This window comes from Pseudophryne corroboree, chromosome 4, assembly GCF_028390025.1.
Source record: "Pseudophryne corroboree isolate aPseCor3 chromosome 4, aPseCor3.hap2, whole genome shotgun sequence".
In the NCBI taxonomy this organism is placed as follows: Eukaryota; Metazoa; Chordata; class Amphibia; order Anura; family Myobatrachidae; genus Pseudophryne; species Pseudophryne corroboree.
Window position 1 is genome coordinate 21,837,211 of NC_086447.1, and position 15,782 is coordinate 21,852,992.

The window sequence follows — 15,782 nt, forward strand, 5'->3', positions numbered from 1 at the left end:
AGCGCTATAAATATATAGGAACAACCCTACAGAAGTGTTGTTTCCTTTATAGCAGCTTAATATATCAATATCGCCAAAAAAGTGCCCCCCCTCTCTGTTTTACCCTGTTTCTGTAGTGCAGTGCAGGGGAGAGTCCTGGGAGCCTTCCTCGCAGCGGAGCTGTGCAGGAAAATGGCGCTGTGTGCTGAGGAGATAGGCCCCGCCCCCTATTTCGGCGGGCTCTTCTCCCGGTGTTTGTGAGACCTGGCAGGGGTTAAATACATCCATATAGCCCCAGGGGCTATATGTGATGTATTTTTAGCCAGAACAAGGTATTATCATTGCTGCCCAGGGCGCCCCCCCCCAGCGCCCTGCACCCTCAGTGACCGCTGGTGTGAAGTGTGCTGACAACAATGGCGCACAGCTGCAGTGCTGTGCGCTACCTCATGAAGACTGAAAAGTCTTCTGCCGCCGGTTTCTGGACCTCTTCACTTTTCGGCATCTGCAAGGGGGTCGGCGGCGCGGCTCCGGGACCGGACTCCATGGCTGGGCCTGTGTTCGATCCCTCTGGAGCTAATGGTGTCCAGTAGCCTAAGAAGCCAATACATCCTGCACGCAGGTGAGTTCACTTCTTCTCCCCTAAGTCCCTCGATGCAGTGAGCCTGTTGCCAGCAGGACTCACTGAAAATAAAAAACCTAATAACTTTTTCTAAGCAGCTCTTTAGGAGAGCCACCTAGATTGCACCCTGCTCGGACGGGCACAAAAACCTAACTGAGGCTTGGAGGAGGGTCATAGGGGGAGGAGCCAGTGCACACCACTTAGTCCTAAAGCTTTTATTTTTGTGCCCTGTCTCCTGCGGAGCCGCTAATCCCCATGGTCCTGACGGAGTCCCAGCATCCACTAGGACGTCAGAGAAAACATTTTCCATTGTCTCAATCATGTAACGTGTGGCCCTACTGGAAATCACGGTTGTCTCTTCACCGTCGACACAGGAGTCAGTATCCGTGTCGGCGTCTGTATCTGCCATCTGAGGTAACGGGCGCTTTAGAGCCCCTGACGGCCTATGAGACGTCTGGACAGGCACAAGCTGAGTAGCCGGCTGTCTCATGTCAACCACTGTCTTTTAATACAGAGCTGACACTGTCACGTAATTCCTTCCAACAGTTCATCCACTCAGGTGTCGACCCCCTAGGTGGTGACATCACTGTTACAGACACTCTGCTCCGTCTCCACATCATTTCTCTCCTCATACATGTCGACACAAACGTACCGACACACAGCACACACACAGGGAATGCTCTGATAGAGGACAGGACCCCACTAGCCCTTTGGGGAGACAGAGGGAGAGTATGCCAGCACACACCAGAGCGCTATATATATATATACAGGGATAACCTTATATAAGTGTTTTTCCCCTTATAGCTGCTGTATGTTTTAATACTGCGCCTAATTTGTGCCCCCCTCTCTTTTTTTTTAACCCTTTCTGTAGTGCAGGGAAGAGCCAGGGAGCTTCCCTCCAACTGAGCTGTGAGGGAAAATGGCGCCAGTGTGCTGAGGAGATAGGCTCCGCCCCCTTTTTGGCGGCCTTATCACCCGTTTTTCTGTATATTCTGGCAGGGGTTAAATGCATCCATATAGCCCAGGAGCTATATGTGATGCATTTTTTGCCATGTAAGGTATTTTTATCGTGTTTTATTGCGTCTCAGGGCGCCCCCCCCAGCGCCCTGCACCCTCAGTGACCGGAGTGTGAAGTGTGCTGAGAGCAATGGCGCACAGCTGCAGTGCTGTGCGCTACCTTATTGAAGACAGGAACGTCTTCTGCCGCCGATTTTTCCGGACCTCTTCGCTCTTCTGGCTCTGTAAGGGGGCCGGCGGCGCGGCTCCGGGACCCATCCAGGCTGAACCTGTGATCGTCCCTCTGGAGCTAATGTCCAGTAGCCAAGAAGCCCAATCCACTCTGCACGCAGGTGAGTTCGCTTCTTCTCCCCTTAGTCCCTCGATGCAGTGAGCCTGTTGCCAGCAGGTCTCACTGAAAATAACAAACCTAAACTAAAACTTTCACTAAGAAGCTCAGGAGAGCCCCTAGTGTGCACCCTTCTCGTTCGGGCACAGAGATCTAACTGAGGCTTGGAGGAGGGTCATAGGGGGAGGAGCCAGTGCACACCAGATAGTCCTAAAGCTTTCTTTTAGATGTGCCCAGTCTCCTGTGGAGCCGCTATTCCCCATGGTCCTTACGGAGTCCCCGGCATCCACTTAGGACGTTAGAGAAATTAACAACACACTCGTCCACGTCTGTATATGTATATAGATGAATAAAGGTGGTCATAAGCGGCAGCGCCCGTCACACCTACAGTCACATAAGCGGCAGCGCCCGTCACACCTACAGTCACATAAGCGGCAGCGCCCGTCACACCTACAGTCACATAAGCGGCAGCGCCCATCACACCTACAGTCACATAAGCTGCAGCGCCCGTCACACCTACAGTCACATAAGCTGCAGCAGCCGTCACACCTACAGTCACATAAACTGCAGCGCCCGTCACACCTACAGTCACATAAGCTGCAGCAGCCGTCACACCTAGTCACATAAGCTGCGGCGCCCGTCACACCTACAGTCACATAAGCTGCGGCGCCCGTCACACCTACAGTCACATAAGCTGCGGCGCCCGTCACACCTACAGTCACATAAACTGCAGCGCCCGTCACACCTACAGTCACATAAGCTGCGGCGCCCGTCACACCTACAGTCACATAAGCTGCGGCGCCCGTCACACCTACAGTCACATAAGCTGCAGCGCCCGTCACACCTACAGTCACATAAGCTGCGGCGCCCGTCACACCTACAGTCACATAAGCTGCGGCGCCCGTCACACCTACAGTCACATAAGCTGCGGCGCCCGTCACACCTACAGTCACATAAACTGCAGCGCCCGTCACACCTAGTCACATAAGCTGCGGCGCCTGTCACACCTACAGTCACATAAGCTGCAGCGCCCGTCACACCTACAGTCACATAAGCTGCAGCGCCCGTCACACCTACAGTCACATAAGCTGCAGCGCCCGTCACACCTACAGTCACATAAGCTGCGGCGCCCGTCACACCTACAGTCACATAAGCTGCGGCGCCCGTCACACCTACAGTCACATAAGCTGCGGCGCTCGTCACACCTACAGTCACATAAGCTGCGGCGCCCGTCACACCTACAGTCACATAAGCTGCGGCGCCCGTCACACCTAGTCACATAAGCTGCGGCGCCCGTCACACCTACAGTCACATAAGCTGCGGCGCCCGTCACATAAGCTGCGGCGCCCGTCACACCTACAGTCACATAAGCTGCGGCGCCCGTCACACCTACAGTCACATAAGCTGCGGCGCCCGTCACACCTACAGTCACATAAGCTGCGGCGCCCGTCACACCTACAGTCACATAAGCTGCGGCGCCCGTCACACCTACAGTCACATAAGCTGCAACTCCCGTCACACCTACAGTCACATAAGCTGCGGCGCCCGTCACACCTACAGTCACATAAGCTGCAGCGCCCGTCACACCTACAGTCACATAAGCTGCAGCGCCCGTCACACCTACAGTCACATAAACTGCAGCGCCCGTCACACCTACAGTCACATAAGCTGCGGCGCCAGTCACACCTACAGTCACATAAGCTGCGGCGCCCGTCACACCTACAGTCACATAAGCTGCGGCGCCCGTCACACCTACAGTCACATAAGCTGCGGCGCCCGTCACACCTACTGTCACATAAGCTGCGGCGCCCGTCACACCTACAGTCACATAAGCTGCGGCGCCCGTCACACCTACAGTCACATAAGCTGCGGCGCCCGTCACACCTACAGTCACATAAGCTGCGGCGCCCGTCACACCTACAGTCACATAAGCTGCGGCACCCGTCACACCTACAGTCACATAAGCTGCGGCGCCAGTCACACCTACAGTCACATAAGCTGCGGCGCCCGTCACACCTACAGTCACATAAGCTGCGGCGCCCGTCACACCTACAGTCACATAAGCTGCGGCGCCCGTCACACCTACAGTCACATGAGCTGCGGCGCCCGTCACACCTAGTCACATGAGCTGCGGCGCCCGTCACACCTACAGTCACATAAGCTGCAGCGCCCGTCACACCTACAGTCACATAAGCTGCAGCGCCCGTCACACCTACAGTCACATGAGCTGCGGCGCCCGTCACACCTACAGTCACATGAGCTGCGGCGCCCGTCACACCTACAGTCACATGAGCTGCAACGCCCGTCACACCTAGTCACATAAGCTGCAACGCCCGTCACACCTACAGTCACATAAGCTGCAACGCCCGTCACACCTACAGTCACATAAGCTGCAACGCCCGTCACACCTACAGTCACATAAGCTGCAACGCCCGTCACACCTACAGTCACATAAGCTGCAGCGCCCGTCACACCTACAGTCACATAAGCTGCGGCGCCAGTCACACCTACAGTCACATAAGCTGCAACGCCCGTCACACCTACAGTCACATAAGCTGCAACGCCCGTCACACCTACAGTCACATAAGCTGCGGCGCCCGTCACACCTACAGTCACATAAGCTGCAACGCCCGTCACACCTACAGTCACATAAGCTGCAGCGCCCATCACACCTACAGTCACATAAGCTGCAACGCCCGTCACACCTACAGTCACATAAGGAAAACAAAGTCTTTGTGTACAATTAGAAATTTGTTATACAACGTATTCAATATGAAATACATAAAGGTGTTGGGGAAACTTGTTGCAGAATTATCATCACGCTCTCTTTAGAAAGCGCCAGCAATGTACAGCCACAGGGCATCATCACCTGCCCATGTGTGCCCGCTGAACATCTCGTTCCAAACCCGTGGGAATTACTAAGGAACTGGCCTCCTCTGCTGCTGGTACAGCCCCCGTTGTCTACTAGATATGGGAATACGGGTGCAGGGCCCCTTACACTCAGCCGCAGGAGCCCAGGCCACTAATATACACCGGGCTCACAATCCATCCCTGAGGTTTCAGATGGGGCTGAGGACAGAGGTGTGTGCAGGCCAAACCATCTTCTGACGGATTTAGGGGGAGGGGAAGAGGAGTGCGGCAGGGTGTAATGGAGATGAGGGGTAAATGGGAGAGTGTAGGGGGGATGATGTGTACAGAATGGGGATGAGTGGAGCAGGGCAGGAAGAGAAAGTGGTGGTGAGGGGGCTGAGCAGGGTGTAGGATGAGGGAAAAGAGCAGGGTGAGGGGGGGCATTAGTGCATGACTGGGTGAAGGGGAGGAGAGGGTACAGCAGTGGTGAGGGTTGTAGGGGGGATAAGTGCGGTAACAGGTGAGGGGTGGAACGGCAGGGGTGAGGGCAGCAGGGGGTATGAAGGGGGACAGGAAGTGGTGAGGGCGGCAGGGGGTATGAGGGGGGAACGGCAGGTGTGAGAATGGCAGGGGGTATGAGGGGGAGCGGCAGGGGTGAGGGCGGCAGGGGGTATGAGGGGGGAGTGGCAGGGGTGAGGGCGGCAGGGGGTATGAGGGGGAAACGGTTGGGGTGAGGGCGGCAGGGGGTATGAGGGGGTAGTGGCAGGGGTGAGGGCGGCAGGGGGTATGAGGGGGGAGCGGCAGGGGTGAGGGCGGAGTGGCAGGAGGTATGTGGGGGGAGACGCAGGGGTGAGGGCGTCAGGGGGTACGAGGGGGGAGCGGCAGAGGTGAGGGTGGCAGGGGGTATGAGGGGGGAGATGAAGGGGTGAGGGGGGCAGGGGGTACGAGGGGGGAGCGGCAGAGGTGAGGGCGGAATGGCAGGGGTGAGGGCGGCAGGGGGTATGAGGGGGAAATGGTTGGGGTGAGGGCGGCAGGGGGTATGAGGGGGGAGTGGCAGGGGTGAAGGCGGCAGGGGGTATGAGGGGGAGAGGCAGCGTATGTGGGGGGAGACGCAGGGTGAGGGCAGCAGGGGGTATGAGGGGGGAGAGGCTGGGGTGAGGGCGGCAGGGGGTACGAGGGGGGAGCGGCAGAGGTGAGGGCGGAGTGGCAGGGGTGAGGGCGGCAGGGTTGATGAGGGGGAAACGGTTGGGGTGAGGGCGGCAGGTGGTATGAGGGGGAAGTGACAGGGGTGAGGGCGGCAGGGGGTACGAGGGGGGAGCGGCAGGGGTGAGGGCGGCAGGGGGTACGAGGGGGGAGCGGCAGGGGTGAGGGCGCAGGGTTGATGAGGGGGAAACGGTTGGGGTGAGGGTGGCAGGGGTGAGGGCGGCAGGGTTGATGAGGGGGAAATGGTGAGGGTGGCAGGGGGTATTGGGGGGTAGAGGCAGGGGTGAGGGCGGCAGGGGGTATGAGGGGTGAGGGCGGCAAGGGGTACGAGGGGGGAGCGGCAGGGGTGAGGGCGGCAGGGTTGATGAGGGGGAAACGGTGTGGGTGAGGGTGGCAGGGGTGAGGGCGGCAGGGTTGATGAGGGGGAAACGGTGTGGGTGAGGGTGGCAGGGGGTATTGGGGGGTAGAGGCAGGGGTGAGGGCGGCAGGGGGTATGAGGGGTGAGGGCGGCAGGGGGTACGAGGGGGGAGCGGCAGGGGTGAGGGCGGCAGGGTTGATGAGGGGGAAACGGTTGGGGTGAGGGCGACAGGTGGTATGAGGGGGGAGTGGCAGAGTGGGGTATGTGTGCGGGGTACTGCAGGGGTGAGGAGAGCAGGGTGTAGGGGGAGATGTGGGAGGTAAAGCGGGCAGAGCTGGGTGTGGGGAGTAGTTTGGGTGCAGAGAGGGGGGGATAACGGGGGTACGGCAGCGGTAGAGGGGTGACAGAGGAGCCGCAGCTACGGTGGCCCCGGCCAGTGTTCTGGATGGAGTTCCCGGTCACGTGATAGCGGTAAGGGCGGGGCCTGTTCGCCGCTACTTCCGGTTCCGGCCTCTGGCTGCAGATGAGGCGGCTCCGATGTGAGGGCACCCGGGTGAGTGCGGAGACAGCTGCTGGTCCCGGGAGCTGACACTCTAATGACAGGAGACCGCTGGTCCCGGGAGCTGACACTCTAATGACAGGAGACCACTGGTCCCGAGAGCTGACACTCTAATGATAGGAGACTGCTGGTCCCTGGAGCTGACACTCTAATGATAGGAGACTGCTGGTCCCTGGAGCTGACACTCTAATGACAGGAGACTGCTGGTCCCGGGAGCTGACACTAATGACAGGAGACTGTTGGCCCCGGGAGCTGACACTCTAATGCCTTGAGACTGGCTGGTCCCGGGAGCTGACACTCTAATGACAGGAGACCGCTGGTCCCGAGAGCTGACACTCTAATGACAGGAGACCGCTGGTCCCGGGAGCTGACACTCTAATGACAGGAGACCGCTGGTCCCGGGAGCTGACACTCTAATGACAGGAGACCGCTGGTCCCGGGAGCTGACACTCTAATGACAGGAGACCGCTGGTACCGGGAGCTGACACTCTAATGACAGGAGACAGCTAGTCCCGGGAGCTGACACTCTAATGACAATAGATTTCTGGTCCCGGAAGCTGACACTCTAATGACAGTAGACCACTAGTCCCGGGAGCTGACACTCTAATCACAGGACACCGCTTGTCCTGTGAGCTGACACTCTAATGACAGGAGATTGCTGGACTTGGAAGCTGACACTAATGACAGGAGACCGCTGGTCCCGGAAGCTGACACTCTAGTGACAGGAGACTGGCTGGTCCCTGGAGCTGACACTCTAATGACAGGAGACCGCTGGTCCCGGGAGCTGACACTTTAATGACAGGATACCGCTGGTCCCTGGAGCCGACTCTCTTTTGACAGGAGACCGCTGGTCCCTGGAGCTGACTCTCTTATGACCGGACACTGCTGGTCCCTGGAGCTGACACTCTATTGACAGGAAACAGGAGAACGCTGGTCCCGGGAGCTGACACTCTAATGACAGGAGACTGCTGGGGTCGGGAGCTGACTCTCTTATGATAGGACACCGCTGGTCCCTGGAGCTGACACTCTATTGACAGGAAACAGGAGAACGCTGGTCCCGGGAGCTGACACTCTAATGGCAGGAGACTGGCTGGTCCCTGGAGCTGACACTCTAATGACAGGAGAACGCTGGTCCCGGGAGCTGACATTCTAATGACAGGAGACCGCTGGTCCCGGGAGCTGACATTCTAATGACAGGAGACTGCTGGTCCCGGGAGCTGACACTCTAATGACAGGAGACCGCTGGTCCCGGGAGCTGACACTCTAATGACAGGAGACACTGGTCCCGGGAGCTGACACTCTAATGACAGGAGACTGCTGGTACCGGGAGCTGACACTCTAATGACAGTAGACCACTAGTCCCGGGAGCTGACACTCTAATCACAGGACACCGCTTGTCCTGTGAGCTGACACTCTAATGACAGGAGACTGCTGGTCCCGGAAGCTGACACTCTAATGACAGGAGACCACTAGTCCCGGGAGCTGACACTTTAATCACAGGACACCGCTGGTCCCGGGAGCTGACACTCTAATGACAGGAGACCGCTGGTCCCGGGAGCTGACTCTCTTATGACAGGACACCGCTGGTCCCTGGAGCTGACACTCTAATGACAGGAGACCGCTGCTCCTGGATCTGACATTCTATTGACAGGAAACAGGAGAACGCTGGTCCCGGGAGCTGACTCTCTTTTGACAAGAGACCGCTGGTCCCGGGTGCTGACACTCTAATGATAGGAGAATGGCTGGTCCCTGGAGCTGACACTCTAATGACAGGAGACCGCTGGTCCCGGGAGCTGACACTCTAATGACAGGAGACTGGCTGGTCCCTGGAGCTGACACTCTAATTACAGGAGACCGCTGGTCCCGGGAGCTGACACTCTAATGACAGGAGACTGCTGGTCACGGGAGCTGACACTTTAATGACAGGACACCTCTGGTCCCTGGAGCTGACTCTCTTTTGACAGGAGAACGCTGGTCCCGGGAGCTGACACTCTAATGACAGGAGACTGGCTGGTCCCGGGAGCTGACACTCTAATGACAGGAGACTGCTGGTCCCGGGAGCTGACACTCTAATGACAGGAGACTGGCTGGTCCCGGGAGCTGACATTCTAATGACAGGAGACCGCTGGTCACGGGAGCTGACACTCTAATGACAGGAGACCGCTGGTCCCGGGAGCTGACACTCTAATGACAGGAGACCGCTGGTCCCGGGAGCTGACACTCTAATGACAGGAGACCACTGGTCCCGGGAGCTGACACTCTAATGTCAGGAGGCCGCTGGTCCCGGGAGCTGACACTCTAATGTCAGGAGGCCGCTGGTCCCGGGAGCTGACACTCTAATCACAGGACACCGCTTGTCCTGTGAGCTGACACTCTAATGACAGGAGACTGCTGGTCCCGGAAGCTGACACTCTAATGACAGTAGACCACTAGTCCCGGGAGCTGACACTCTAATCACAGGACACCGCTGGTCCCGGGAGCTGACACTCTAATGACAGGAGACCGCTGGTCCCGGGAGCTGACTCTCTTTTGACAAGAGACCGCTGGTCCCGGGTGCTGACACTCTAATGATAGGAGAATGGCTGGTCCCTGGAGCTGACACTCTAATGACAGGACACCGCTGGTCCCGGGAGCTGACACTCTAATGACAGGACACCGCTGGTCCCGGGAGCTGACACTCTAATGACAGGAGAACGCTGGTCCCGGGAGCTGACACTCTAATGACAGGAGAACGCTGGTCCCGGGAGCTGACACTCTAATGACAGGACACCGCTGGTCCCTGGAGCTGACACTCTAATGACGGGAGACCGCTTGTCTCGGGAGCAGACACTTTAATGACAAGAGACTACTGGTCCCGGGAGCTGACATTCTAATGACGGGAGACTACTGGTCCTGGGAGCTGACACTCTAATGACAGTAGACCACTAGTCCCGGGAGCTGACACTCTAATCACAGGACACCGCTTGACCTGTGAGCTGACATTCTAATGACAGGAGACTGCTGGACTTGGAAGCTGACACTCTAATGACAGGAGACCGCTGGTCCCGGGAGCTGACACTCTAATGACAGGAGACTGGCTGGTCTCTGGAGCTGACACTCTAATGACAGGACACCGCTGGTCCCTGGAGCTGACTCTCTTTTGACAGGAGACCGCTGGTCCCGAGAGCTGACACTCTAATGACAGGAGACCGCTGGTCCCTGGAGCTGACACTCTATTGACAGGAAACAGGAGAACGCTGGTCCCGGGAGCTGACACTCTAATGACAGGAGACTGCTGGTCCCGGGAGCTGACACTCTAATGACAGGAGACTGTTGGCCCCGGGAGCTTACACTCTAATGCCTTGAGACTGGCTGGTCACGGGAGCTGACACTCTAATGACAGGAGAATGCTGGTCACGGGAGCTGACACTCTAATGACAGGACACCGCTGGTTCCGGGAGCTGACACACTGACAGGACACCACTGGTCCCGGGAGCTGACACTCTAATGACAGGAAACCGCTTGTCTCGGGAGCTGACACTTTAATGACAAGAGACTGCTGGTCCCGGGAGCTGACACTTTAATGACAGGAGGCCGCTTGTCCTGGGAGCTGACACTCTAATGACAGGAGACCGCTGATCCCAGGAGCTGACACTCTAATGACAGGAGACCGCTGGTCCCGGGAGCTGACACTCTAATGACAGGAGAGTGACAGTGTGATCCCTGCTCCGTAACTGTACTACCATCAGAACCATTTAATGTAATGCAGATCTTGTCCTCTCAGTTAGAGTGTCAGCTCTCGGGCCCAGTGGCTTTTCTCATTGTTGTATTGCATGTGTCTGTGGCTGGTGCAGCGTCCTGTATCACATTAAGCCCCTGTTATATTGGACGCAGGAGCTGACGCTCTGTTTGTGTTCTCAGGCGCCAGAGGCAGCTGCTTCCGCTTTCCAGATGGAGAAACGTAAAGAGAAGAGAAAATGCAGCTCGATGTCTGCGATGGTAAGTGTCCGAGGTGTGCTGGTACTTGTAGTTCAGTTACAGTTGGAGAGCCACAGCTTGCTTGACTGCGACTTACTGACATCCCCCTCCCCTGACCTCTCCAGGTGACGGTGACCTTCCACGACGTGGCAGCTTGCTTCCAGCAGGAGGACTGGGACATCATGGAGGAGTGGCAGCAGGAGCTGTACCGGGCCGCCATGCGGGAGATACACTCTGCGCTGCGAGACTTGGGTGAGAGATGGGAGAACAGTCTTATCCTATTACTGTGCCATAGCTGGAGGCGTGGCCTAGTGTGTGACATCACTGGGGAGTGAGGTATGACATCAGGGCCACACATTAGGCTCACCAAGGTCACAGCCCTCCCAGTGTTTATATAATAATGTTGTGATGTCACATGAGCTGCGGCCTGGTCACGGTCACTCCTGTGGGATTGTTGCGCTGCAGTGCGATGCCGTGGTCTCTGATATGACCTCAGTCTGTGTAATGTCCACAGGGTTCAGAATCCTCAACCCAGAGCTGCTGGTGAAGATTGAGAAGTCGAGTGACAGTGGACGCAATGAGACACCCTCAACAAGTGCGTGAGTCTTATTTGAGCATTTTTTAGTGTCCAGTGGGGGAGTGATGGCGGTCACCGTGCCCGGCTGGGGGACAGATGGCGGTTTCTGTGCCTGATGTGGGGACAGGTGGCGGCCTCTGTGCCCGGTATGGGGAAGTGATGGCAGTCTCAGTGCCTGTTGTGGGGGAGTGATGGTGGTCTCTGTGCCTGGTTTGGAAAAGATGGCGGTCTCAGTGCCTGGCGAGGGGAGTGATGGCGGTCTCAGTGCCTGGTGGGGGGGAGTGATGGTGGTCTTAGTGCCTGGTTTGGAAAAGATGGCGGTCTCAGTGCCTGACGAGGGGAGTGATGGCGGTCTCCGTTCCTGGCGGGGGTAGTGATGGCGGTCTCAGTGCCTGGTGGCGGTAGTGATGGTGGTCTCAGTGCCTGGCAGGGGGAGTGATGGCGGTCTCAATTCCTGGCGGCGGGAGTGATGGCGGTATCAGTGCCTGGCGGGAGTGGGGGGGGGGAGTGATGATGGTCTCTGTGCCTGGTGGAGGGAGTGATGGCGGCCTCAGTGCCCGGTGTGGGGGAGTGGTGGCGGCCTCAGTGCCCGGTGTGGGGGAGTGGTGGCGGCCTCAGTGTCCGGTGTGGAAGAGTGATGGTGGTCTTAGTGCCTAGTTTGGAAAAGATGGCGGTCTTATTGCCTGGCGGGGGGAGTGATGGCGGTCTCTGTGCCTGGTGTGTGGAAGTGATGGCTGTTTCAGTGCCCGACAGGTGGTCTCAGTGCCTGGCTGGGGTAGTGATGGCGGTCACAGTGCCCAGTGTGGGGGAGTAGTGGCTGCCTCAGTGTCCGGTGTGGAGAAGTGATGGCGGTCTCAGTGCCTGGTGTGGGGGAGTGATGGTGGTCTCAGTGCCTGGTTTGGAAAAGATGGTGGTCTCAGTGCCTGGCGTGGGGAGTGATGGTGGTCTCAGTGCCTGGCGGGGGGAGTGATGGCGGTCTCTGTGCCTGGTTTGGAAAAGATGGCGGTCTCTGTGCCTGGTTTGGAAAAGATGGCGGTCTCAGTGCCTAGCGGCAGGGGGGGGGGGGGGTGATGGCGGTCTCAGTGCCTGGCAGGAGGAGTGATGGCAGTCTCTTTGCCTGGCGGGGGCAGTGATGGCGGTCTCTGTGCCTGGCGGCAGGGAGTGATGGCGGTCTCTGTGCCCAGTGTCTCAGAATTTGTAACTTTGATCTCTGATTCTCACTCCTGCACTGATGCCCCGAGGTTTGTGGAGTTGCCCCGGGGAGCACAGGAGAATATACTGAATTGTTCGGTTGTTGATTATTCGGCCTGTGATAGACCTGAGTGTCTCCCTCATGTTTCTGTATGGCAGGTAAGGCGGTCCTTGTCCCAGACATCCTGCTACAGATAGAAGAAGATGCCGCCCTGGGAGCAGGCAGAGTAAGGGGAAGACCTCCATTAGACACCACACGAGGTAAGCCCCAGCAGTCAGGTGGTCAGAGGATTGGTCCTCTCACTGACCCAATGGCCGGGATTAATGGTTTCAGCCAGACCATGTATGTGGGGCCGGTGGGTGATGTAAGAATGGAGTGCATGTGACACGGTCCCCCAGGCCCCACGGAGTGATAATGAAAGCTGCACGGCACGCGTTTCGCTCTACACAGCGGCCCACTATTGGCTCCTCTGTTGTGTAGCATAGGGGACGCCCCGCTGGGTCTGTCTGTCTGTGAGGCAGAGAGTGGGAACAGTGGGGTGACTGGAGATAGATATAGACACACCCGAATGTTATGTGTCAGGGGGACTTGTGTCTGCTGATTGCCTGCACGTAGGCCGCATCCTGTCATCTTATTTCTCCATTAATGATCCAGGCGGCCGCGGCCGGAAACCAGAACATCCCATGAAGGTTAAGCAGGAGGATGACACTTATTACTCCGAGCGGGAGGCAGAGGACTGTAAAGGTGAGCAACCACCAGGCATCTGTCATACTCGCCGTCTGTCTCTCGTCCGTAGCTGTACCGCCAGTAACCAGCTTTGTGTGTCCTGTCAGCGCCGTCACCGGATCCACATGAGCTGGTCGTTGTGGTGAAACACGAGAGCGTGGAGGACGAGCAGGAGCCGGAGGAGACGCTGAAGGAGGAGAACGAGAAGACTTTGCGGGATGACCGTCAGTCTGAAGACAGCGCAGAGATATCTGACAACGGCATCAGTGAGTAGCAATATAGCTGCGCCAGGCACGATGGTCTATAGCCGCGCCATCACCGAGATGACCCATCTTACGGTTGTGTTATGGGAGGGGCTTGGGTGTGTCTATGAAAGTGGTTCCGTACACAGACGTTCAACCACTCGCATAGGAGACCATACACGAAACTGCACCTGCCATAGGGCCACTGGTGGTCTAAGGTTGCCCCAAATGGTATTCAGCATCGGCAGGTACTGACAGTGGACATCTCGGTCCTTGAACATTCAGAGGCACAGGTGGACCCTGATCCTCACACCCTTCATGGTCTCACCCTTGCAGTTTCTTGCCTTGTCCTGATCGTCGTCCTGGTATCAGTCGGTGCGTCTGACATTGTCTTCTCTTGTATCTTTGGCAGAGTTTGAGAGTGAGAACAGTATGGAGGACACGTCCCTTGGAGAAGCTGGGAAATTGTCTGGCCACGTCCCCCTGATTGGCCCCGATGGGGACAACGTCTTCCTCTTTTCCGACACTGGAATTGCCCTGAATCGGGCTCTGCCTCAGGAGTACACCCTGGAGAACGCCCTGGAGTTTGAGAAGTACCTGAGCAGCTTGGCTCACCCCGCCTTCCTGATGAGGGACTGCCAGAGGCCGCCGCCGCCCCGCAGCGAGTTTGAACGGGGCTTTTATGAGAATTACAGCATCCACAGCAAGCAGCGGCTGATGTTGATGGGGGAGAAGCGTTACCGCTGCTCGGAGTGCGGGAAGGGCTTCACCAGGAACTCTCACCTGAAGGCCCACAGAAGAATCCACACCGGCGAGCGGCCCTTCAGGTGCACTGAGTGCAACAAGACTTTCAGCGAGAACTCCCACCTCACGGTTCACCTGAGGGTGCACTCGGGGGAGAAGCGGTACAAGTGCAACATGTGTGAGAAGAGCTTCAGTGAGAACTCCAACCTCATCGTCCACCAGCGGATTCACACCGGGGAGAAACCGTACAAGTGCCCGGAGTGCGAGATCTGCTTCAGCCAGCACTCCAGCCTGGTGCGGCACCGTCGCAAGCACTCGGGCGCCCGGCCGTACAAGTGCACCGCCTGCGAGAAGACCTTCAGCCAAAAGGGCCACCTGAGCAACCACATCCGGACGCACACGGGGGAGAGGCCGTACAAGTGCGCTGAGTGCGGCAAGTGCTTCAGCGAGCACTCTCACCTAACGGGGCATCAGAAGATACACACGGGGGAAAAGCCCTACACCTGCGACGTCTGCCAGAAGGGCTTCAGCAAGATCTCCAACCTGAAGGCCCACCAACAGATCCACACGGGCTACCGGCCCTACATCTGCACCCAGTGTGGCAAAAGCTTCACTCAACACTCCACCCTAGTCCGACACCAGAGGGTCCACGTTGGGAAGATCGACTCTTTCTGGAGAAAAATATACGAGGACTCTGTAGAAGCAACCCAAGAAGTGTCCTGGAAAGAGGGCCACGTCATCAAGGGCATGGAGTGTTTCAATGGTCGGGAAGCCGAGGAGGCACTGGCCGGTGATCCTGGCCAGCGGTGTTGACCATCTGAGAAGACTGTGTGGTCCTACACCATTCCCGTCCTCACGGTATCACTCTCCTTGTCCATGTAGGGACTTGTCTAATGTCAAAGCTAATGTTTTACCAATTCCATTTCAACTTATTTATTTCAGTTTGATAAATGTATTTAAGCTTTATTTTTATTTAATGGTTATTGGCGTATACTGCCGTGAGCTCGCTCAGATTTTAGAAGACCGTGCTTTTGCATTTTGGCGAACCACCCCGCTGAGAGGTAATATGGTTTTGGACGCTAACAGAGACGGTTTCCGAGAGGTCTGAGTTAGATGTTGGGACCATCCATGAAGGAGTAATGGCTTATTGTACTATATTGTCGCTGGTCCAATACCTCCCACTAGATAAAACATACAAAGATAAAGCGGCGGCCATCTTGTGTCAGGCCTATGGTCTGGTGACAGGAGATTTCGGGGACCCTGGTGAAGCCTGTGTATAGCTATTGGTGTGGGGGGAGAAGGGGATGGGGTGGGTGTGGTATGTTGTGTCTGCATTTTGACATGCCGACGGGGCGATGGGGGTTATTAGTCACACCCTGGGGTGATGCATTGTGAACTGTGAAGATTATGTACAAAGTCCAACAATGTGAG

General features: G+C 57.1%; 1 protein-coding gene across 1 annotated transcript in view; it reads left to right on the forward strand.

The window, feature by feature from the left end:
• LOC134910760 (zinc finger protein 701-like) overlaps positions 1-15,317 on the forward strand; it is a 158,494-nt gene extending 143,177 nt beyond the window's left edge. Inside the window, exons 9-16 of the mRNA XM_063919143.1 lie at positions 6,878-6,907; positions 10,814-10,891; positions 10,996-11,122; positions 11,385-11,465; positions 12,798-12,899; positions 13,294-13,383; positions 13,473-13,631; positions 14,020-15,317. Of these exons, the coding sequence (XP_063775213.1) occupies positions 6,878-6,907; positions 10,814-10,891; positions 10,996-11,122; positions 11,385-11,465; positions 12,798-12,899; positions 13,294-13,383; positions 13,473-13,631; positions 14,020-15,164 (1,812 nt within the window). The 3' untranslated portion in view covers positions 15,165-15,317. The remainder of the gene's footprint in view (positions 1-6,877; positions 6,908-10,813; positions 10,892-10,995; positions 11,123-11,384; positions 11,466-12,797; positions 12,900-13,293; positions 13,384-13,472; positions 13,632-14,019) is intronic.
• Positions 15,318-15,782: the final 465 nt, after the last annotated feature.